At 36.9% G+C, this 25,874-nt stretch overlaps 1 gene segment (V, D, J or C); it reads left to right on the top strand.

Moving 5' to 3' along the window:
• The first annotated feature begins 282 nt into the window (after positions 1–282).
• On the top strand, positions 283–25,324 carry LOC101006981. The segment is given in 3 exon segments: positions 14,104–17,278; positions 17,443–17,483; positions 23,327–25,324. Coding segments are annotated over 3 exon segments (594 nt in total).
• The last annotated feature ends 550 nt before the right edge of the window (positions 25,325–25,874 follow it).

Genomic DNA, 25,874 nt, shown 5'->3' with positions numbered 1-25,874 from the left:
TTCAAATTGATGTTAAGGTTTGTCAGTGTTTCCTGACCTTGGCACTACTGATATTTTGGGCCTTATAATTTTTTTTTATTGGGGTGTGGGGCTGCCCTGTGTGTTGCAGAATTTTTAACATCTCTACATTAGATGCCTATAGCACTACACACCCCAAGTTGTGACATCCAAAATTGTGTCCAGATTTGCCAAATGTCTCCTGGGTAAAGACGAAGTGAAAATTAGTTGGATTAAATAATCTACATTGATCTATTTCCAATTTTGCATATTCTTTTTTCTATCATCATTTTGCTGTTGAGCCCTTACTGTAAGATTTTTATTTTTGATACTGTATTTTTCAGTTCAATTTCTATTTTTTTCTTTACTTTGTGGAACATAATCAAAAGAGCTACTTTGACATCTTTGTCTATGAGTTTTAGTATCTTAGTCATCTTGATATTTGAATTTGTTGATCTTTTGCTTCATTATTAGTTCATTTTTCTGGCTCTTTGTCAAATAATTTTGACGTACTTCTTGTACATTTCAAATATTATGTGTGTACACTCTGTTTTCTCCTCCTCTTCCTTCTTCTTTAAAAAACAATCATCTAAAAAATATTAATGTTTTTGTTTGAGCAGAAAGTCAGCCTAGTTTGGTTCACACTGTTAGTTGTTTCTCCCCTTTTGTGGAATTTGGTAGCTCAAAATCACAGTTCAGTTCTCTAATTATTTGCAATGTTGGTTTGGGTTTATACCTGTCATGTGTAGCTCAGGGATTAGTGAAACCAGTTTGCGTGGCTCAAATCTCAGGTCAGTTCCTGAACTCTCTGCTACATTGGTTTTAGTTTCTCCTGCATGGGTGCCGCTTGGGGGTAGTCTGAGACTGGAATGGTGGTTCAAATATTAGTTAAATAACCTAAGATTTGCTGTTCTGGTCTGAGTCAGGTTCACGTATGTAGAGTCTTGGGATCAGCCTGAGACTTAAAACTATTTTCCATCTCTTCCCTAGGGTCTCTCTTTTCTAGCCTGACCCACAGAGGCAGAAAATTGTGTTTCTTGCAGAGTTTTGACTTCCTACATCATTACCATATTGTGGTATGCATTGGGGCCTCCCCCAGGGCAAAGTCGAGAGAAAGAAACAGAAAAAATATGAAATTCACCCTTGTGCAGGTTGCTTCTCCAATTTTTGACTTCCCTACACAATCTGCTAGTTCTTGGGTAATTTCAGAGTCCACAGTTAGTTTTTTTTTCTTTTTTTTCTTTTTTTTTGTATTTTGTTCAGTTTTTACTTGCAATCCATGGCAGAGATTGTTTGTAGGTATCTTAAAGTTATCTCCTATTCTACTATGGTCCTGCATTAATTTGTGGTTGTCCATAATATTCATCAAGAATGGTTGTTTGATGTTTTCTTTTTCCACCCTCTTTAGTTGTATTACCCTTTTTAGTTAATCTAATTCATTTTTTATATTTGCAAATTTTTCTCATCAAGATTGTAAGACGATTTAATTAAGGTCTTAATTTTTTTTGATATTTCATTTCTTATTTTTCGAATTTAAGAAGGTCTTTCTTTGGTGCAAAAAAATTGAGAATGCATACTTGTTTTTATAAATAATTCAAATACTATATTTTTTCCTGAAGTCTAAAAATTTTTGTATTCTGAATTATATCTGGATTTAAGAGTATGTTAGTGCATAGTAGGACTATTCAAATACTACGTTTTTTTTTAGTACCTAAAACAGAGCTGATTAGTTTTTAATTTTCTCTTTCACTGCCTATTTTTTTCATTTCTGATTTTTTGCTTCCTTTAAATGAACCATGCATTTTGGTATTTGGGGCTGTGTTTGGAGACCCTTAAATCTTCCAGGTAATCATGTGTTTCTTAGAATGCTGCCAACACCCTTCAGTGAGAATATTCTATTTATGATCTTATTTAACTATGAGGTGTTGCTTCTACTACTATAGGGGATTGAATAATTCCTTTACATTCTTCCAGTGCAGAGCAAAAGGCAATGTTCCGAGACATCACACAATCCTACGGCCTTTGACTTTGAACACACTGGGCTTTGCAAATGCTCAGCAACTTTGAGAAAAGTTAAAATGACCACCATTCTGAAATTCAGAAGAAGTTGTGCCTCATAGCTTATTTTCGAATATTTTTTTTTCTGCTCTGCTTTAATCTTCAATATAATCCCACCTACCTTCTGTCTCCTAGAAATATGTGTCACCAGATGACCTTCACCAGATGACCTTCATTTTTTTCTACTCTTGTGAATTTTAGTCTATTTCCATTTTATTTCTATTCTCTAATTTAGGAAGAAATATTCAAGAGAAGGGAAATGAGCATATGGCATTAAGAATTAGAAGTTTACACTCAAAGGCTACACTTTTACAAAATGATAGCATTACTTAATTTTCTTCATTCAAGACAATCTTTTCCGACAGGAACAAGTGAATCAAGAACCCAAGGAGAGAACTGGACTTATACTTTCAAATCAAAGGAAAGAAGTATTCTGACTTTGTCAAGGGTCCCATTAACCACAAAAAAAGCAGTGACTTTCTCCATTCTCATGTTTTCAGAGTTTTATTTTTGTTCCCATCTACATTTATTATTATTTGTTTTTATTTTTAAATTTCAACTTTTATTTCTTGCTTGTTGTGGTTGTATTTCCTTCAGCTCCAGAGGTTTCTGTAGTGTTATTTTCTTTACCCCTAGAGGCAAAGCCTTCCCATCATGAGTTATGCCTTGTCATTAGTTGCATGGAGGCACTACTCTCCTTATATGAAATCTTTTCCTCTATGGCTGCACACGCACCATCCGAGGGAAATGTCTCTACCATCCTCCATCACCACTGTGGCAACACTGAACCATCCAAAACTCAGTCCAGGGCAATTGGTCTGAGCCCAGACTCTCATGGACTCTTATCTAAATTCTGATATACTTTCAATAACGATTCCTCTGTGAGGTGACGTATTACTCCATTTTTACGTGAAATCTTATTGCTAATGGACTCTAGCACTAAAACACCATCATAGATTTGGTCAGGAAGAAACACGTCCTGTGGAAGTTTTGATACATCTCAGAAAACAGGAAGAACACACTAATGAGCGGTCTCTGCTAAACTCCCATTCTGCACTTGACCTCCAGAGGGCGAGACTGCACAAACTGGAGCTTTTGTTTCTGTTGAAGATCAATTCACTGCTCAGTTTCTTCTTCCTGCAGCTGGTTGAGTTCTTTCTAGACAGAGACAAGTGACAAGAATCAGAGGTTTAAAAGCAACCACATTCATCTCTGCAGGTTTTGTAGTTTTATATAAGCAAGGAGCTCGTCCAGCAAACCTTCCGCACACTTCTTGTTCTTGGTCTCTTCAGCCACTTTCCTTCTTGTTTTCTGGAGATCTTGCAGAAAAGAGCCTATAGTGTTTCCCTTGCTCAGCCATGCTCCTGGTGTTCATCCCACTGCTGGGGATACATTTTGTCCTGAGTGAGTAAAATTTCTTTATGGTCTTTAGTTTCACAGGTTCTGACTAGAAATGCTTACTTTTTATACTGAGTCTGCACTGCTTTCACTGATAGCACATTGTTTTTCCAGGAACTGCCAGAGCCCAGTCAGTGACCCAGCCTGATATCCACATCACTGTCTCTGAAGGAGCCTCACTGGAGTTGAGATGTAACTATTCCTATGGGGCAACACCTTCTCTCTTCTGGTATGTCCAGTCCCCCGGCCAAGGTCTCCAGCTGCTCCTGAAGTACTTTTCAGGAGACACTGTGGTTCAAGGCATTAAAGGCTTTGAGGCTGAATTTAAGAGGAGTCAATATTCCTTCAACCTGAGGAAACACTCTGTGCATTGGAGTGATGCTGCTGAGTACTTCTGTGCTGTGGGTGCCACAGTGCCTGGGTCTGCAGGGGGAGCTGAACACAAACTGCCTATGCTAGAGAAGTTTTCAGAGACTCAGTGTATCTTCCTGTGGCATTTTCAAAGATCTCTTGCTTTTAGGATAGTGAGTGAGGCAAAGAAAGCTGAGCACATCCAGGCATTTCTATATAATTCTGCAATTCCTGCTATGTCCCATGTCAGGTAAACTTTGTTTTAGAAGCTTTTTGTTAATTGAAGAAACTGCGTAATAGGAAATAGTATTCTAGAATGATGGAGGAGACATACTTCTTACCACCTAACAATCAGGTTCTCAAGGACCTTTCCTTGACCGTGACTGCATTAAGTGGTTGACTATGGGAATGTTGATATGGTCTAGGATAACCTTGGTTTTCATTTATCATTTAATCTCTCAAGTAACCCACAAAACGAAAGATAAGCTTCTCATGTCCTTACCTTGCAAGTTTGCATTCTTGAGCTGGTCATTCATAGGATATTTTCTTAGAATTTATTTTTTCTGGCTCTAACTGTGCTATTCAGGTTTCAGGATATCTTGTCTCAGTAACTCTATTTAGGAAGAATTATGAGAAATTATTAGCCAACAGTGAAAGTTTCATTAGAATCATGAAGGACTCAGAAAATTGTCACAGCGATGTGAGTTCTGGCAACTAGGAATAGTGCACAAGGAGAATGAAGATTTAGAATTCATCAGTGTTTCTCCAAAGACTTTTTCACAGTTATAAAAATAGCTTCTATTCTATTGATATATTAATTATGCAAATCTACATTGTAAGTTTTTCTATGAAATTCCGTTCATCTCTTCTAGCTACTGACACTTTTACTTGTTGCTTTCACTCTGTTGTTACATGGTTTCACTATTGAAATATTAAAGATTGATTCTTGTTTTGGAGATAGGGTTTTACTCATTCACCTACGCTGGAGTGCAGTGGCATGATCATAGCTCACTGCAGCCTTGACCCACACCCCCAGCCTCAAGCAATTCTCCCACCTCAGTCAGCTTCCTGAGTAGCTGAGACTACAGGTGCGCACCACCATGCCTGGCTGATTTTTTTTTTTTTAAATTTTATTTTTAGTGGAGAAAAGGTCTCACTATGTTGCCCAGGCTGGTTTCAAACTCCTGAGCTCAAGCAATCCTCCAACCTTTGCCCCCCAAAGTACTAGTATTATAGGAATGAGCCACTGAACCTGGCCAAAGATTGATTCTTTTATAGTAACATTTTGATAATCTGTCATGTGGTAAGTTTTGCGATGTCAAGCTCTGTTAGAAATACTGATAAGAGTTACAGTGGTACTGGATTCCAGGCAACTGCTGGAAAGCATAAATGTGTGACTTTCTTATGTCTAGAGTGGAAAGAACTGTATAAGAAACTTTTGTACTCCTTGTCTGCTTGCTGCCTCGGAAGATAACCAGTGCTTTGGAGGAAAAGGAGAAGGAGGAGGAGAGAGCTCGTTAGTTGCCATTTAGCTCATACTATAATGTCTACTAGGGTAGGTACATAGGAACCCTGAAAATATGGATCAAATTAGTAAATTGTGGGCAATGGCACTCCTTAGCCAAATGGTGAACCAAGATGTCAACAGTATGTTTTAGGATGTGGTGATATGACTACATGTGATAAATATGTTTAAGTGATTTCTGGAATGCCGTGAGGAAGGTGAATGATGTGTCAGATATATAAAATTATGAAAAAGAAATGTATGTTCATTTAATGTTCCTGCCTCAGTCCCTTCCTTCTTTGCTGGTTTTGGACCACACTCTCATCTACCACTGATAAGACAAATAATTTCAAGTGACTCATTGTCATCAGCTCAGCCACACTGCCCAAAAGGACTCATCATAGTATCATGAGCACTTTATGCAGATCGATTTGAGAAAGAACTGCCCATTTCTTTTGATTCTGATCTCAAACTGAATATTAAAGAAAAATAAATTTCATACCAAGGACCCTAAGCAGCTGGGAGAGCATTCCCCATCTCTCCTACCTCACTTCTGCCAGAAAAATCAAAGTAGTCTTGCTTCCTTCTACTAATAATTTGTTGCTTTTATATAAGTACATGATTTATAGGAGAAACTTCCAAAATAAAGAATTATGTTAAGAAAGTGGAAATTCTGAGTTATTTTATCAATGATATCAATCATTCCGACTGTTCAGAAAGAATTCTGAATTTTCTTGTAATTAACTGATCTTACTACATATTCCATCACCCAGAAGCAGGTACCCTAATTGAAAGGCAGAACATTTTACTGAAGACCAAGCTAGAGCCCTGATTGGGAGACAACAGCACATATGCTAAACATTTTCTTCTCTTCCTACATTGTGTTTTTATCTTGTGTACAAGCTGTTGGAAATAAACTTTATAATTTAGTGTAAAGGTAACAGAATTTTCAGGCTGAGTGAAGTGGCTCACACCTGTAGTTTCAGCACTGTGGGAGGCTTAGGCAGGAGGCTCACTTGAGGCAAGGATTTCAAGACCAGCCTGGGCAACACAGCAAGACAACATCTCTACAAACAATTAAAAAAATTAGCCAGGCATGGTGGTGCCCACCTGTAGTCCTAGCTACTCAGGAGGATTGCATGGGCCCAGGAGTTCAAAGTTACACTGAGCTGTGATCATGACACCGTTCTCTAGCCTGGATGACAGAACAAGATCCTGCTTTTAAAAAAAATTTAGGAAGGACTGTCCCTGAATTTGAAGAACTATTAATGTAATCAGTGATAAAGTCAATGACTTTTGGGGTTGTGCATCTCTTCATTTTGGAGAAAGAATGAAAAGTTCTTCAGTTGCAAGACGGATTTCTATATCTCGAAGGAGATAGAAGTATAGAATTATTTTGTTGTTGTACATGTTTCAAATGTATGTAGAAGAATGTGTGTGTTGCATAGAGAAGCTTGAAGTAGTTGAAGGAATCAATTTATTGACTCACAGCTCTAAATTCACCCTTGCTTCTTCTGTGGAGGTGGATCTGGAACCTTCGACCATTTTCCTTTGCCAGTTGACACAACGTTAAGCTTTGTAGTAGAGAGTCAGGAAGAAAAGGTTTTGCTTTCTGCTCTCCGTGTGCTCACTCATCAGGATCCTGCACCATGGGAGTCTTCTCCAGTGTCCAGTTCATGCAGAGCACTTGCACCAGTTTCCTGCAGTGCACAGTGCCCAGGAGTTTCCTTCAGAACCCCCCTGTTTTGGGATGATTCTGTGGAAGAGAGCCTGCAGTGAGACACCTCCCCGTGAACAGCTTTCCCCAGTGTCCTAGAGGATGATTTTCTGCCATGTTCTAGAGGGTGGATTTCTAGCAAGTTCTGCTGGTACAGCACCACAGCGACTTCCCTTTCATCCAGTGAGCCACAGCTGTGTCTTTTCAATAACATCTGGGTCTCAGCCCTGAGGGTGGGGCTAGAGGCCTCTTCCCTGGTTATCCTACCCTGCCCTAGGAGTAGAGGCTGCACCTTATGTCTGCTATTCCTACAGGAATAGGAATAGCAGAGTTTTCTGTTCTTCATATTATTCATTCTCTTGTTACTCTAACACTCTGTTTATTAATCCTTAAAATTTTTCTGTTGAAATTATATGGTTTCTCTTTCCTGATTGTACTAGACTGAGACATGCACCAAGGACTTCAAGTAAGTGGAAAGCATCCTCCATCTCCCCTCCCACTCCTGCCTGAGATATCAAAGTAGTTTTCTTGTTTTATTTCTCTATTAATTTATTGTTTTACTTACTTATTGTTTTATTTACATTATTGTTATATAATTATGAGAAAACTTTACAATAATTTTATTAAGAATTTGGAAATATTGTTACTATATTAATAAAATTAATTTTACTATTAACATTTTGTGCACATTATACACAGAATATTATTATACCATTGGCGCAAATTGAAATCAATTTTAAAAGGTTTTAGCATACCACACAAACAGGCATTCATTCACCTATGAGGATGTGTCTGGAGATTATAATTCTAAGTCATTTTTCTTGCATGTAACTCTCTTAATACATCATTATTTTTTGATTTTCTATTTCCTTCAGATGGAGGGAGAAGACAATGATAATTGCAAAACCATCTGTAGACAGAATATTTCTGTCACCCTAGAAAGTTTTATGTGTGCCTTTCTAGTCAACTCACCTTCTGGAGACAATAGATGTTCTTATTTCTATCACCTTAGATTTACTTTACCCATTATAGACTTCAAATCAATGGAATCATACATACTCTTTTGTGCCTGGTTTCTTTCATTCATCGCGTTTTTTAGATTCCCCCATGTTCTCATGTGTATCAGTCTTTCATTATTGCTATTGCTGAGTAGTATCTTATTATATGGATAAAGCACAATTTGTTTATCCATTCAGCTGTGCACACCACTGACTGGACATAGAATCTTTTAGGGATTAAATCTTTGGTATCATTCTTAAGAGTGCAAGGTACAGTTGTTCTAGATGTTTATATCCTGTATTTCAAGGGTAGGGTGTGCCTCTAAAATACTTTAGTTGAAACATGTATCTTAAATACCTTTGTTTAAAAACCATTTTCTATCATTTATTATGCTACCTAATATGTCATTAGTTTTGCAAAGAAAAAGTCAACATCTGATATTGCCTATGCTATTTAGCAAAGCTTTGGGTATTATTCAAACTGTGGGTAGCTGAACTGTAGTTTCCTCTGTTGTGGCCTTATGTATTAATAACAACAGTGGCTGACCACCCTGAAGTTTGCTTTCTTGACTAAGTCAATTGACTCTCCTTAGAGTTGAGACTTAACTAGTACATACCCAATATCCTCTGGCTTTTGTCGAAAAGATTTAATGTAAATTATACATCCTAACACTGTGATATTTTTATTCTTACTTGGTAACTGATAGTCAGATATTATGAACAAAATTTAGGTCATTGTTCCTGCAGGTCCTAAAGATCTGTAAGTCATGTAATTATAATCCTTGCTCAACAGTCAAATTGTTTTTGTGATATGTCTTATATAATAGGACAATAAAATTGACCTTTATATTAATATTCTAAGGCTGGCATAACAAAATACCACAGACTAGGTGACCTAAACAACATAATTTATTATCTCAGAGTTCCACAGGCTAGAAGCTCAAGATCAAGTTGTCAGCAGGGTCAATGTCTTCTGAAGTTTGCAGATCATGTTGCCTTTTCACTGTGTCCTTACAGGGTCTTGCCCTTGAGGGTACGCATGTCTGTGTCCAAATTTCCTTTTCTTATAAGAACAGCAGTCATACTGAATTAGAGTCCACCTATGTGACATCATTTTACCTTAATTATTTCTTTAAAGACTCTATTTTCAAGCACCGTTACATTCTGAGGTGCTGGGGGTAAGGGCTTCAATATGTAAATTTTGAGTCAGATAGAACTCAGTCCATAACAACTCTCCAAGTAAATATTACATTCGCAAACAAAACAGTTGAAATCTTTATGCACTGCTTTACTAATTTCTCCTGCACACAATGATCATGTATAATTTTGATGATGAGATTTTCCTGTATTGAGTTTCTTTCTAGAGGAATGAGAAATGTGCAATTACAAATACAGATAGCTTATAAAATATTCTAAACTGCAAAAAACCAGTGATAAAAATTGAAAGCTCTTTTTCAGAGGTGGCTTCTTTTACCTTTGTTCCTTTGGGGTGCAGAATTCTCTCACGTTTAGATTTGTTCTTTCCTGAAGATAAATCTTAATTTCTGCTTGGTATTTTATCTCTGACAGTTTTCCTTTCTTTCCCCATTCTGTTTTCTGTCTGAATGTTATTTTTTTTTTTACCTCTGTCTTATTGTTTCTCTAATATTAGAGTCTACCTGTGCAGAAGCCAATTTAGCTAACTTGCTATTTTTCTCTTGCACTCCTCCTTTACCACCTCATCAGCAGAACTGACATTATAAAAGAAAAAGAATTGAAATTCTTTTGAAGTTGTTTAGGACAAATGCAGTGGGTTAAGCAGATGAGGAAGGTGGCTACAGTCCTTAAACACAGGAGCAGCAGGAAGAATCCCATCATATATGCTCAGCTTTCTTGAGGATTGTTTTCTGTTTTTTTTCAAGTAGTATGTATCAATATTTTAAATTTTGATTCAATCAGAGAATCTTTTTTAAAAATATATGTTTTGATTGCTGACATGCTTGGATCCATTTTAAATTTATTTGTTTTACGTAGTGTTTTCTTGATTTTTTTCTTGTTTCTTTTTAGCCTGTCTTCTCTTGCATTGATAGTTTGATGTTTCTTCAAACTGCTTTGAAAATGTAATGTATATTTCTGTTATGATAAGTACCCCTGTTATACAAATGTATGTATAGAAATATGCATATAAATGTATGTATATATGTGTATGCATACATAAATCTAATTTTTATGCCCAATGGTATTCTTTTTTTTTCCCTCAGTGTTGTTCTGTAACATTTTTTCCTTGTATGTCCCAGTCCTTCTCCTTTACCTCCTGCTGACTTATGATTTTTAGAATTACCTTGGTGGCTGATTGGAAGAAACTACACATAGCTATATACATCAGGACAATAATTTCAGCAAGATATTATGAAATGAACAATAAACTATAGCTCCAATGTACATTAAGAAAAGTAATAGAAAAGAAAACCATCCGACACAATAATTGCAACATGAATTTGCTCCCTTCCTCCTCAGAGCCGTTGTCCCTGATCTTCCCTCTGCCTGGAGTGTTTTTCACCATTGGCCACATAGATGCCTTCACTGGCTCATAGTCTTTGCTCCTGGAGAAACATGGGAACATGTGAATAAAGTAGAATGCTCAAAAAATTTATTGCAGCATTGTATTTCATAGTTAAAAAAAACTGTTGTATTAGTCTGTTCTCACACTGTTATAAAAAATGCTGAGACATGATAATTTATAAAGAAAAGAGATTTAAGTAGCTCACTGTTCCATAGACTGTACAGGAAGCACAGTGGCATCTGCTTCTGGGGAGGTCTCGGGGAGCTTTTACTCAAGGTGGAAGGTAAAGAGGGAGAGGCCATCTTACATGGCAAAAGCAGAACCCAGAGAGAAAGGAAGGTGCTACACACTTTTAAACAAACAGATCTCAGGAGCACTCTGGACAGTAGCAAGGGGGAAATCCACCCCCATGACCCAGTCACCTCCTACCACGCCTGACCTCCAGCATTGGGTGTGGAATCCTGATTAGGGAAAAGGAGTCAGGCTGGCAGGACCAGGGGAAAGCAAAGGGATAAAGCAAATAAGGTATAGGTCTGCCTTTTTTTCATGGTCCAGGACATATAAACAGAAAGAGGAAGCAGATAAGTTATAGGTATTTCTTTATGGCTTGGAACCTATAGCTCTCCTGAGCAAATAACATACATAACTCACAGACTTCCTGCTTATCATCAAACACCTCTATCTATCATCCAAAACCTCAGTTGACAGAAGAATGCAAGTTAGTTCCTTGCTACCTTAGTTAGATAATGCTACCTTGGCATTATCAGTACTGCATGTAGCACTCTGCAACCCAAAAACATCCTGTAAAATCTCCAGCAAGCCTTTGTTTCCTTACCGTCAGCTCCTCTTCTGCTGATTGCTCCCTGGCAACTACTTTCACACTTTCTTTAATAGATCTGCCTTTCTTTATCTACAACAGTCATGGCAAATTATTTTATCCCAACACCATGAGCCCAGGTAGTCATCGCTCACCTGTGACTTTGAGGATTACATTTCAACATGAGATTTGGGCGGGGACACAGATCCAAACTATATCACATATCATCTTAAGTCTTCATCAATAGGAGAGGACTATATAAACTGAAGTATATCTCTAATAGGATGCAATGTAGCAGAAGTTCCCATATGTGTTAATATAATAAGCTCTACAAGATACATTATTGAATTTATAATGTGAGTTACAAAAAGGTATGCATGAGGTGTATCATTTTGTATTAAATTTAAAAATAATAACCAAAATACTATTTATTTTCAGTTTTTTTTTTGTATTTAGTACATGTATATAATGCTATAGTAAAACATTTGGAAGTATCAACTCTAAATTGATAAGATGAAGGGAGAATTAGGGTAATGAGTGATGAAAGAATCAGAATTGGGAGTGGTAGTAAAAGTAGATTTTTGTCTACCTAGTATGTTGTATCACTTTTAATAATTTCAAATGTTCATCAATTCTTTCTAATATTAAACCAATAAAAAGTCATAAAAGCCATCATAAAGATTTATCCATATCCTATTCTATTATCCTCATGAAAAAGGAGAGAAAGGGGAAAATGACCACCCTCTTTATAAGGTCTTGTCCAACCTTCCTAAGTATTTCCCCCACCTCTGGGATCATTAGCTTTTAGTTCACACTCCGCTTAGGATCGCAGTGTGATTTTATTATAGATTTTACTGATTTTATTATAGACATGTGTAGTTTTGTACTCTTCAGTAGATTATAAACTAATGTCTCATCACTTTTTATATGCTCTTAAAACCTAATAAATTAATCACTTATGGTAATACTTCAAAAAATCTTTTTGGATTTTCTAAAACAAAATCAGAGAATTCAAATAAATTGCACAAGATGGGAATTGCCAAATTATTTTAAGACATAAATTTCCATGAAATGGCATTTTAAAAGTGGTAATTGGTTCACTGTTAACCCCCATTCAATCTAGGCAGTTACATTGTTTTCTGACCACCTCCGTTTCCTTCATAGGAAACGTGAAGTGAATGGGGCTGTGTTGTGTGACTACTAAGGAGCTACGTTGGTGCAAAGTGGTCGTTGTTGATAGTTTCAGTCCACTAGGGGGCACTCGAGGAGTTCCAGAAATACAGACTTTTTCTGATGTTCTCAGAGGACGGAACAGGGTACAAGAGGACATGCGAGTCAGTCAAATCACAGATAACAGGGAGCTGGTGCGGGGTGGTGGGTGATGTGTGTGTAAAGTTCATCTTAGGTTTTCAGCTCTGACATTCTACGTAAAACCTCAGAAAGCTGGAGTTCATAGGTCTATGAATCCGTTGTGAAGATGCTTCTGTAAGCAGAGGTAAGGGAATTGGAGTTTTAATGGGCATTGGGAGCATGGACGCTCATTAGAAAAAATCTCCATTACATGTTTTCAGTTTCTAAATTCTTATGATTAAAATTCATGAAATTCATTGACCTGGAAATTATTCTAAATACCCCTGATATCTGATCTTTTCTTATATCTTCTCTGAGACTAGAAGGAAGAAGAATAAACAGAAGAGAAGAAAATAGGAATAAAATAAGGATCAAGAACAGAAAGAGAATAGGGAGAGGACAATATTTAATTTGACCAGCAATGTGTGGCCTGGTCAGAGCAGTTGTGAGAGCCTGCAGGGTGTGTGGGGAAAGGTCTGGACAGAGGAAGGGGAGAGGTAGAAATTAAATCAGAGTGGATATCATACACACATCCTATTTTTCCTCCAACCAACCAACCTCTAGTTGGAAACATTTTCTAATCTCCTAATTTCAAGAAACTATTTATTTCTAAATTCGCAATGCATGTTATCAAATAGTTTTCATTTATCAGAATTTTCATATATTTGAATTCTCTAATTTTCTGTCAAACTGTGTAATTTGGGAAATGGGGTTTCTCTTCCCATGACTCTTTAAAGCTCTACTTAACCCAGCTGAGACACAGATTCTTCTGAGAGGTACCATCTCCCTTCCTCACATATTATCTGTAAACTACTCTTACATAAAGTGCTTTAAAAAAACCCTATATCTTCATACATTAGAAATAGTGCCTCTTCCTCTCGTGAGAGATTGCTGTGCAGTCTCACTGGGCCACTGCGGGTGGTTTCCTGTTCAGATGAATTTTTAAAACTTATGTTTTTAAACTTAAAAACTTTTAAATAAAAGACTGATCATGAACATTGCAATAAGGCATGTTGAAGAGTTATCTGAATCCTTCAAAAAGTTTAGAAACTCAGCCAGGCGCGGTGGCTCACACCTGTAATCCCAGAACTTTGGGAGGCCGAGGCGAGCAGATCACGAGGTCAGGAGATCGAGACCATCCTGGCTAACACGGTGAAACTCCGTCTCTACGAAAATTATAAAAAATTAGCCGGGCATGGTGGCGAGTGCCTGTAGTCCCAGCTACTCAGGAGGCTGAGGCAGGAGAATGGCGTGAACCCGGGAGGCAGGGCTTGCAGTGAGCCGAGATCTGGCCACTGCACTCCAGCCTGGGGGACAACAAGACTCCGTCTCAAAACAAACAAACAAACAAACAAAAGTTTAGAAACTCTAGTTTTGAAAATTAATACATTACAATTTGAATAGCTGCAGGTTTCAAAACAGAAATTAAATGCAAGGCTAGCAGCTTGATGGAAAGGAATATTATTTTCCTGCGAAGTTTTGAATGATCCAGTTATCGACTTAGAGGCTAATTTTCAAATTAATTTTTCTTATAATTGAAGATACAATGATAGAATGCACAAACAAACATAGTGAATCATATACATATCAGGAAGCCACTTTGTTACTTTTTAAAAAAATATTTATTTTTTAACAGAAGGAGTCTTGCTCCATTGCCCAAACTCAAGTGCAGTGACAAAATTATAGTTTGCTTTAGCCCTGAACTCCTGGGCTCCAGTGATCCTCCTGTCTAGGTCTCCCAAAGTGCTGAGATCACAGAAGACCCTGTCTCTGCTTCTGACGGAGCCCAAGGATTGGTTAGGGTAACCTCAGACCCACTAGATTGCATGTGGGCGTGACGATGGTCTTGGAGTTCCTTGATGCAGGATAATTTCTGACTACTCCCGTGCTCTACATTGTACACAATCAGTCCTCAGTAAATATTTGCTCTGCTAAATAGTAAAAAAGAATTTTAGACTTATAAAAGCACTTAGAAACCTTTTAGTTCAACTTCATTTTACAAACACGAAAACTATATCCAAAATGCCAGTATGAAACCAATAGATAGTAAATGATCTAGGAGTAGAAAGAAACTGGATTTCCTCACTTCCTCCTTAGCATTCTTACTCTTGCCTATTCCTGCAGGCACATATTGTTGAACAAAGAGAAACTATCTAACGGCAGCCCTACCAGGCTGACCTGTGCATTTTGGTTCCCAGAAAGCCTTGGTTCAATCACTTTGACCATGAGAGCGGAGAGTTCCAGTTTGTGTAAACATTTACCACTTTGGGCAAGAAAGATACTCAGGCTGAGCCACTGTTATTCTACGAGGAAATCAATCCATGACTCACTGGCTGCTGTAGGAGTGAGCCAAACATGATGGTGCCACCCTCAACCCCCAGAGGCGTTTCTAAGGACTTTCCTAAAAATAGTAAGATATATTCATTATGCTGGGTGGATATTTCTCAAAGGAAGGATGTGGACATAGGGAGCATTACTCTACATTGTCAAAAAATAATAATTAGAATAGAGAAGCTAAGGATAACATGTCCTCATGTAGCTGACAGTTCATGAAGGTGTTAGAAAATCTTTTCTGGGCCAACACATTGACAATGAGTTAGGTAATATTCAGTGAAATAATCATAGGGTTGGGAATTTTGTCCAGGGGATGGCTATACCTAAGGCATAGTTAATATGCCGAATCCATATGAGTGGTCATATTTAGACTATTATATTCAGTTCTTAATGCTATACTCAAAAGGCCAAATATTGACCTAAATTTTCCATTAGCAAAAGGAGAGAAATTCATCCAATAAAGGATTTGAGAATTATATTGTATAAGGAATGAATGAGAAAAGGGAAAATCCTTAGAACAGAGAAGTTTTACATATGTAAAACCACACATTTTATGTATACATATCTATATTTGTATCTTTTAGTTGATATTTTTCATCATAACTGTCCTTACATACTTAAGGGTGCAAGATGTGAATAAGAAATTATATTGAGTCTCTATAATTCCAGGGCCCTAGTGAGTACAAGTCACAGGAAAGGTGCTTTCCTTCTGGAAAGGAGATAGTATTGGTTTCTGAGGAAACTTTCCCCATGGTCACTTATTTAGTTTTGCACTATCCCTCCTAGTGGACACAGGCAATATTTTGGCTTCCATAGATTTATTTTTACAGAAGTAATCAGAGCGTATCAAAAATTAAAGTAGATGAGAAATGTTTTTTGGGCAAGGAGAGATAAACCCAGAAACGTACAAGACTGAAGGACTTCATCAATATCTTAGGCAAGAATGTTGTAGTGGAGTTTGGGAGAAAATGGCAGATATGGAATCAGAGCTAGCAATGGCTAAGGCAAGAGCAGTCCATGCCAGATGATTTGGCTCATATTTTAGAGACAAGTTCCACTGAAGATATGAGTCAGTCATTGTATTTAAGGACATGCCATATTGATATCATTCATTTTGATATCAGAAAATAAAAGCACCTCAATACTCAATAAGGAATTTACATGTGGCTTCATTTTTGGAGCCTGCAGCCTGATGTTTTCCGAGAATTTCTCCTTGTTCTTTCTGTGCTTTGCAGAATACAAGCCACATAGCAATAGGAAAAGACTTATTAAAACATGCCAGATTTCTCCTTGCAAACCAGCCCAATCTATGGGTCAAATTGTTCCTATTGTTGGAGTATTAATAACTAATGGAACTTGTCCCCCTTCTCCTTTATCATTGTACTTTAATTCTTTACCTTTTATTAAGGCCATCCTTACCAAAGAAAGATTCCACATTTTGACTGTTGGTACTGTTAAGTCTCTGGGAATAGAAGGTCATGGGGAAGACCAGTCTTGGAGAAGCAGAACCTGAGATAATATGCACTTGAAATATTGAGCGGTCCTCTCTCTTACTCTTATCTTTGGCTTACATATTCCTTTAAGAAAGAGTTTTTCTCCATAACAAACAAATCCTGATGATAGATTTGACTGCAAGGGAATGTATTACTTTTCTTTGTCCAGGAGAGTGAATCATGGTGCTTTCCTGATTTCAAACATGTAAACTTGGTGCATCATTGTATAAACACCTGCAACATCTACCTCTTTCCAACTTTTTAACAATGACTCATTAGTTTGCATAATATCAATCTTGATGTCTACATTCTTACTGTGAACTTAATCTCAGTGTGAGGACTTTATTTGTTTGACCTATTGCTCCTTTTGTTTATCTGAGTTCCTCACAGGGTTATAGAAAAACATTCAAACAGCAAGTTTAGTAGCTACGAATGTGACCACAAGATGGCAGTGCTTCTCTGCTGATGCGGAACACATGGAGGGTTCGTTTTAGTGGATACTGAATAAACAGGTTTATGGTAGAAGCAGAGCCTTTTTCTATTGGCTGAGTAGACAATGTGAGAAACCGCTATGATTTTTAGAGGAAAGCAAGGAAAACCCGATGATAGAAGTAGCTCTTATGGCTGGAGATTGTAGGTTTATGACTGATCCTATTTGGGAAGAACAATGATGGCATGCATTCGAGCTTCATTTATGTATTTGTGGCTGCAGCTGGACTGTGAGTTTAGAGTTTTGGGTAACACAGTATATTAGGTGATGTTTTTGAGATGTCCAGGGGAAGAGTTGCTTTATTTAGGTTTCCTCTAGTTACTGTAGAAAAAGAAAATTCTGGAGAATAATAACTTGATAAACCTTCTTCTTTTTCTTTTTCTTTCTGCACAGGGGTGAGCAGAGGAGAGAGTGTGGGGCTGCATCTTCCTACCGTGAGTGTTCAGGAGGGTGACAACTCTGTTATCAACTGTACTTATTCAGACAGTGCCTCAGACTACTTCCTTTGGTACAAGCAAGAATCTGGAAAAGGTCCTCAATCCATTATAGACATCCGTTCAAATATGGCTAAGAGGCAAGGCCAAAGACTCACCGTTTTATTGAATAAGACAATGAAACATCTCTCTCTGCAAATTGCAGCTACTGAACCTGGAGACTCAGCTGTCTACTTCTGTGCAGAGAATACACATTGCTTCCCAGGCACCTGTAACCATCACCCAAACCTGAGATGGGAGGTGAAGCAGCATCTCCTTTCCTTTAGAATAAATTTTAATTATAACACTTAACATTTTGTTTGTTCACAAGTGGAAACTAACATATAGATATTAAAACCATATAATAAGAAGGTTAGATTGAAGGAGACCCAGAAAGGTTTAGAGCATTTTGTTGGACAGTTGATGCTTAATGGATTCCGTTTTTCAAAAAAAGTATGGTACACATTTAAGTTAGCAACATGAAGTTTTGATATACATGTACATAGTAAAGAGTCAGCTAAAGAAATGCATAGGGCAAGGTATGGGAAAAATGGCACTGAGCTTCCATGCCTTCTCTGGCTATGCCACCCACCATGTGTTCAGCAATCAGGAAGCCCTGCTCAAGGGATCCTTACAGAGATTTAGTGATGTTTGATTTTGTAATCTAGTCTTTAAATATGGCTTTACATTTGCTATTCAGACTCCTCTCCTATATATAACCCCTTAGTATCAATATTGTAATCCCTATTATGGATAAATTATAACTTAGTTTTCAAAATTGCTTTTGTTATCTTTTTCTTATTGTAAAACATTGCATGCCAACACCAGATAATGTGTAAAATACAAAAAAACACAAAATTGATAATTCTGTATCCAGATAGTTTTTTGCTAATATTAGATTGGTGCAAAAGTAATGGCTGTTTTTGCCATGGTTTTTAATGGCAAAAACAGCCATTACTTTTGCACCAGCCTAATATGTAGCTTTGTTTCTTCATAGAGTCCTATTATAATTAGGATCATGATTTTTTCACCTTTTCTTATGTCTCACATTGAGGTTTTCTCACTTCGTCAAGTCCTCTCCTCAAACACATGCTTTTTAATAGCTCCGTGAGAAATTTTCATAAGTCACAATTATTTTCATTTTCTCACTCTCTGTATCTGTGGTAAAATTTGACAGCCCTTTCTACCTGCTGTTTCTTGTAGGGAAAATGTGATGCGTTTTCCTTTAGAGTCAAGTTTGGATATATACCCTGTGTGTGTGAGGGAAATTAAAACAGGAAGTGACTTTAAAATGTGAACTTCAGATTAGACTCATCAGTATATTCTTCTTCAAAATCTTATTGGTATCTCTTCTTATTTACCCTCTCACAGAATTAAGATGAGTTATGTTTTTTAATCACTGCTATTTCTGCAGAACCTAGTGTAAGCTTTTTCACATTATTCATAATCAGTAGATGTTTGTTAAAGAGAGAAAAAAATGGATTAAACTTGTATATTCAAAATTTTAATTTAGGCTTTGTGGTTGAATTAAATGTATAATTTTATTTGTGAATAATTAAACTCATAAAATATATATTTAGTTTACTTGAATATTTGAGAGCTTAATATTTCTTTCCATCTATCTATGTCATTCTTCTCCATAAAACTTCGTTGTTTTAAGATAATTAAATTTTTTCTAGACATTTAATTTTTATTGCTACCTTTTTCTTTCTGAGGTATGTAGGAATGTTTTTAATAAATGTTTTTCAGCTACTTTATTCAATTCTTATTAGTAAATTGCAGGAGGCATTTGCATAGTTAATTTGTAGTAGCTTGTTCCAAATACCCCACCTCATTTTCGTGTTTTGACTGCTTTAAACAATACTAGCACAGTTTCCTTTTCAAAAGTCTTATCTTTTAGTATGTCGATAAAAATAATGAAAATAAAGAAGTTGCACAAATAATTAATTCCCTAATTCTCCCACCTGTGGTCAAGAGTAGGCTAATATTATTCCTCATATTATTCCTCATATTATTCCTAAGGATGGATATAACTGGCAATTGGTAGGGTGAGAATGATCCCTTCTGGCTGAATTATGGCTGTTAGTTATTAGGTTGGTCTTATAGGAAAAGTCATTAGATTAAATTAGGGTTAAAAACAACTGAACAAGCAAGGTCAGTATTGTAGCCCAACAACTCAACTGACTTTTGTTATTTTCCTGTCTATACCACTAGCTTCTCTCCAGAGAAGAAAGCTGACTCTTGATCAGTCCATTTCCTCCCAGACTGAAATGGAGTGAGTGGGCATCATGGCTTATAGTCTATTTATTTATTGCTTAAAAGAGTGTAATTACAATTGGTTTATTTACTGTATCTTAGTTGTCAATTTTTCCAATGTAAGAAGAAAAATTCTCTAGCTAGAGTGTGCAAAGTCAGTACACAGCTTAGATTCAGACACATTTAAGCATTAAACTTTAAATGGAAAATGGTACTGATGAGGAGAGACACTAGTAGGTAATAAAATTTACTATAAAATTACCTTCTGAGGTTGGCATAGAATGAAACAGATCAATGGAGCTAAATAAAACACATTGAACAAATACACCAAGTTTGATGTATTTTTTGTTGCCTCTGTACAAACTTGCTATCTTAAAACAATGGATACCTATTTTTTTCAATCAGTTTCACTGGGCTGAAATCAAGGCATCAGTAGGGCCCCCTCCAGAGGCTGCAGAGACGAATCTGTTCCTTACCTCTTCTAGCTCTGTCAGCATTTCTTGGCTTGTGGTGCCATCACTGCAATCCCTGTTGCTATAGTCACGTTGGCTTCTCTTCTTGTGTTGTCAAGAACACATTTCCACAAGTTCAAAGGCAATATTTCTTTGAAAAATTTTTTGAATACTTAAGTAAAGTAAAAGCTGATTAAATGAAAGGCCAGGAAAGAACCTGTACCTGTTGGTTAAAGGACTGAATATAATGGGTTTATTTGTCTATTAATAGTTAAGTGTGTAAGAATGGAATATGTGTGGTTCAGAACATTCTGAGTAATATGGGCCTACTAGTGACCAGTTCATAGTGAGATGACACATGACTTTGGGAGGCGGAATAATGCAAGGCTGTTAGAGCTAAAAGTAACAATGCTTTAGGCCATGGGAGTTCACAGACGTCTGATAGGGTAATTAATTTTATTCTTAATAGTCCTATGTTGTTTCAACATGTTCAGAGGACCAGGAGGTGATAAGAAAAGCAAAGTTCCTGAGTGAGAGCAAAACCTTACATAACTGTCCTAGAAAAATATGTTCCTCTACATATAGATAATTTGAATTGGCACAGATAAGACATGGAAATCAATTGATTTAGCTATTGCAGGTGCTGTGTCTTTATGACAGGTGAGTGCTTCAACTCATGTAGAAAATAAAACAACTCTTACTAGTGCATACTCACAACCCCTTAGGTAGTAGAACTGTCTAAAACATACTCAACTGTTCCCTTAGGACAGTATTCCAGTTCATATTCAATTTTTACAGTTTTCGTGGAATTTTTGAGGTTCCAAAAAGGACATGAACTGTCTACATTCCCTACTATTCTAGAAAAGTCTCCCCACAGATGTTTAATATTGCAGTCAACATGTCCCTACTGTGATGAGTGGTCCCTGAGGGGTATTAACAAGTGTTCATTGACAATCATTTGGTTCCACCAAACAGCCTTTCTGGCCTTGATATATCTTATCATCACTGATCAAACAAATCAATAATTTATCTAAGATGGAGTTATTGACATTTTCCATGGATGTGCCACTAAGTTCCATAAGAGGTGCTTGCATAAGGACTTTAGTCAGAAGACCATGTTTAGCATGATCCTCTGCTCATGTACTTTTTTTCTAGCTTCTAAAGTGCCTTTCATACATGGGACTTTGTCTTCATTAGGAAATTTATTTGAATAGCATCAAGGCATCAAATAATTTAAGTATTTGGTGTCCATTTTTATAAAGATACATGAAATATACGAGAAAGTTAAGAAGAAGTAAAGAAGGTCAAGAAACCTCATCAGCTCCATTATATTTGGAAGTTGTGAACTACGTTAAAACATTGACTATCACTGTTTATATTTATCATAATTTGACATGCAAAAATGAGAGTCACAAGTTCAGCTACTTGCATTAATTTTACTTCTTCTAAGAGATTGAATTTTATAATAGAGTCTTGGGTAGTTATTACATAATAAGTTTCATGTTATTCCCTTTCAACTTTGAGTATAAGACATTAAAACAATTAACTAAGTGTTTAATTAATTGTTCAATTAGTTAATCAGAAGTTGATATAAGACTGTTCAAAATATCTGTTTGGGTATGGACACTTCTTAAATAACAAAAATGCAATTAAAAGATTTATTGATTGAGAAGTATAATGGAGTTGAACACTATGAAGATAAATTTGTAATATTTCATAATTAGTCCACCAACTGGAAGAAAAAATAATGGATGCTTTTACAAAACAGATAACTTGTACTGTATGTGGTATCATAAGATTTAATGGTGATTCCTGTGAAAGATCTGAAGATACTTCAATCAGTTTTGACAAGGCTAAGATAAGCTATTTTAAGACAAGTACCATAAGCTATGGCTACTATATTAAGAAATAAATTACAGTAGCAAGGCAATGACCTTTGTTGTTTGCAATGTTGTTGAGTGGTATCACTAGGGCATGGCCTTTAATATTCACACAGAAAGAAAAGTTTGTTGCAATCAGTGATCCTATAATCAGTTGTCCTGTATATGGGATTGCCTAGAATACATTCTCTTCAGAGCTGGGCGTACAAAACGGAGTGGCTTGCTGGGGCTTATTTGGGGTCTGAATTGAAGTCATGGAAAAAATATAAATTCAAAGGCTTAATAACCTTATAATCAAACTCTGATATCTAATATGATCCGTATGAACAGAGCTGGCTGTTGAAACTGAATAGAAAAGAGAACGGGACCTTTAAAATACAACTTGATATCTGAGGGGTTAATTCTAAACTCTTCATCAAAGAGAGATTGTTTTTCTGAGTTTGGCGCCAAGATCGGCAACTGGATAGGCATTGGAATTGAGGAGGAATATTGTTATATCAATAGATAATGCAAAAGATCTGCAGAGATTTGTCCAAACCTTCTTATCACAATGTGATGTATTTGTACTTTAGGAGAAACAACAACATACATAGATGTGAGGCTAGAGGATTACGGTATCTTACATTGGCTCTATAATTCATTACAGGCATAAATACGTGTCAATCTCCCAGTTCCATCACAGGTGCAATGACAAAATACAGTAGTTGGTCGAATGATCATTTTTCCTCTCAATGTGACCATGTTTATTTTCAGATTTGTTAACAAATTAAGAGTTGGTTGATCCAAAAGAAAGTTTGCATTGGGTGAGGTTCTCATAGAGAAGTGCGAGATAACACACACTAGTTTGCTCTACCAGGAAACCTCTGTTTCCTGTTCTAGGGCAGCAGTAGCAGCAGCACATGGCCCAGTAATTCTTCTCCCACCATGCCAGGTTCACCTCACAGTGCAGAGTCCTGAAAATAAAGAAGAAGATTTTTTTTTTTGTCTAGAAAAAGAATCAAACATGTTACTTTCTAGCCTGCTGAAGGTGGTCACAGCTTCACTCTGGCTAGGTAGGGATGGCCTAGTGGAAATGGACTTTCTGTTTCAACTAAGGACCTTGGAAGTATCTTTATGGAAACGTTGGGAAGGAGGGGTAATGGGGTACAAAAATCGCACTTCTTTGTTCCAACCCACTTTATCCTTAAACCTTCAAATTCTCTTTTTTTTCCTTCAGGATCTGGCATTGCCCAGAAGATAACTCAAACCCAACCAGCAATGTTCGTGCAGGAAAAGGAGGCTGTGACTCTGGACTGCACATATGACACCAGTGATCAAAATTACGGTCTATTCTGGTACAAGCAACCTAGCAGTGGAGAGATGATTTTTCTTATTCTTCAGATGTCTTATGACAAGCAAAATGCAACAGAAGGTCACTACTCATTGAACTTCCAGAAGGCAAGAAAATCCGTCAACCTTGTCATCTCTGCTTCACAAGTGGGGGACTCAGCAACGTATTTCTGTGCAATGAGAAGGCACAGTGAGAGAACCGTCGGAGGGAGGTGTACAAAAGCCCCGAGGACCTGCTTGAGACCTCCATCTGCTGGAGAACCAAGGCGGGAAATCAACATCACAGACAGGAAGTGGCTACAGCTGTGGCAGCACAGAGGCAGTGTTGTAGGAAATACACTCACTCTAAGAAAACACCTTTTTAAGTTCACAGACCATGATCAAAATTATCATTAATTAAAAACTTTCTTATCTCTGAATCTTTGGTTTAAAGTTAGACATATCAAATTTGTGACTGAAAGTTGAAGATAAAAAACAGCCACAATAAACAATTTGCCATTTGGCCACTAAATTGAACTGGATTCAAAAATATATGACTGAAAAATCATTAAAAGTCTCTGTGAATTTTCACAACAATTTGTTCAGTAAATACTGGGGATCTGCAAAAAGTTCATGAAAAATGTGTATTATAAAAACTATTTTTGGATTTCAATTTTTTTTTGCACCAAAATGAACTTACACTTAAATTGTTATATGTAGACAGGATCTACTTTGAGGCACTAAGAAAAATAAGACAACAATCTGAAAAGAACCCCTATTTGAGCAACAGATTCTGCTAAAGTGAAGCAAAAAAAAAGTTTCACATTTATGGTGAAGGTTGGGTAGTAGAATTGTGAAATCATCAGTTCTCTATGAAAGTTTATGAGGTCAATGCTCCAAATAAATCAGCAGTTTGTAAGTGGATAACTCATTTTAAGAAGGGATGAGACAATGTTGAAGGTAAAGCCTGCAGTGGCAGACCATCCACACCAATTGGTTTGGAAAATGTTAATCTTATTTGTGCCCTGATTTAAATGGACTGACGATTAACGGTAGAAACAATAACCAACACCACAGACACCTCAATTGGCTCAGCTTACACAATTATGACTGAAAATTAAAGTTGAGCAAACTTTCCATTCGATGGGTGCCAAAACCATTGCACCTAGATCAGTTGCAGACAAGATCAGAGCTTTCAACAGAAATTTTAAGTAAGTGGGATCAAGCTCCTGATGCGTTTCTTTGAAGAACTGTAACAAGAGATAAAGCATGGCTTTACCAGTATAATTCTGAAGGCAATGCACAATCAAAACAATGGCTACCAAGAGGTGGAAGTGGTCCAGTCAAAGCAAAGGTGGACCAGTAAAGTGCAAAAATTATGGCAACAGTTTTTTGGGATGCTCAAGGAATTTTGCTTGTTGGCTTTCTCAAGGGCCAAAGAGCAAAACCATTTGCTTATCATAGGCATGTTTTGAGATATGTAGCCAAAGCTTTAGGAGATAAGTGCCTAGGAAAGCTCCACCAGAGATTTATTCTTCACCATGACAATGATCCTGCTCATTCCTCTCATCAAACAAGGGCAATTTTGTAAGAGTATTGATGGAAAATCATTAGGCATCTACATAGCCTTGATTTGGCTCCTTGAACCTCTTTTTGTTTCTTAATCTTAAAAAAATCTTTAAAAGGCACCCATTTTCTTTAGTTAGTAATGTAAAAAAGAACTCATTGACATGATTAAATTCCCGGGACCCTCAGTTATGCAGCAATGAACTAAATGGCTAGTATCGTTGCTTACAAAAGTGTTTTGAGCTCGATGGAGCTTATTTCAGGAATAAAGGCTTTTTAAATTTTTATATTTTATTTATTTATTTTTTTATGTTGGAAGGTCAGTTCTTTTTTTATTTTTATTTTTTACTATACTTTAAGTTCTAGGGTACATGTGCACAACGTGCAGGTTTGTTACATATGTATACATGTGCCATGTTGGTGTGCTGCACCCATCAACTCGTCAGCACCCATCAACTCATCATTTACATCAGGTATGACTCCCAATGCCATCCCTCCCCCCTCCCCTCTCTCCATAATAGGCCCCGGTGTGTGATGTTCCCCTTCCCATGTCCAAGTGATCTCATTGTTCAATTCCCTCCTATGAGTGAGAACATGTGGTGTTTGGTTTTCTGTTCTTGTGATAGTTTGCTGAGAATGATGGTTTCCAGCTGCATCCATGTCCCTACTAAGGACACGAATTCATCCTTTTTTATGGCTGCGTAGTATTCCATGGTGTATATGTGCCATGCTTTCTTAATCCAGTCTGTCACTGATGGACATTTGGGTTGATTCCAAGTCTTTGCTATTGTGAATAGTGCCGCAATAAACATATGTGTGCGTGTGTCTTTATAGCAGCATGATTTATAATCCTTTGGGTATATATCCAGTAAGGGGATGGCTGGGTCAAA

Source organism: Papio anubis, unplaced genomic scaffold (genome assembly GCF_008728515.1).
Source record: "Papio anubis isolate 15944 unplaced genomic scaffold, Panubis1.0 scaffold157, whole genome shotgun sequence".
NCBI classification, from domain to species: Eukaryota; Metazoa; Chordata; class Mammalia; order Primates; family Cercopithecidae; genus Papio; species Papio anubis.
The sequence above is the reverse complement of the archived record's forward strand: the minus strand, read 5'-3'. Positions and strand labels throughout refer to the sequence as shown.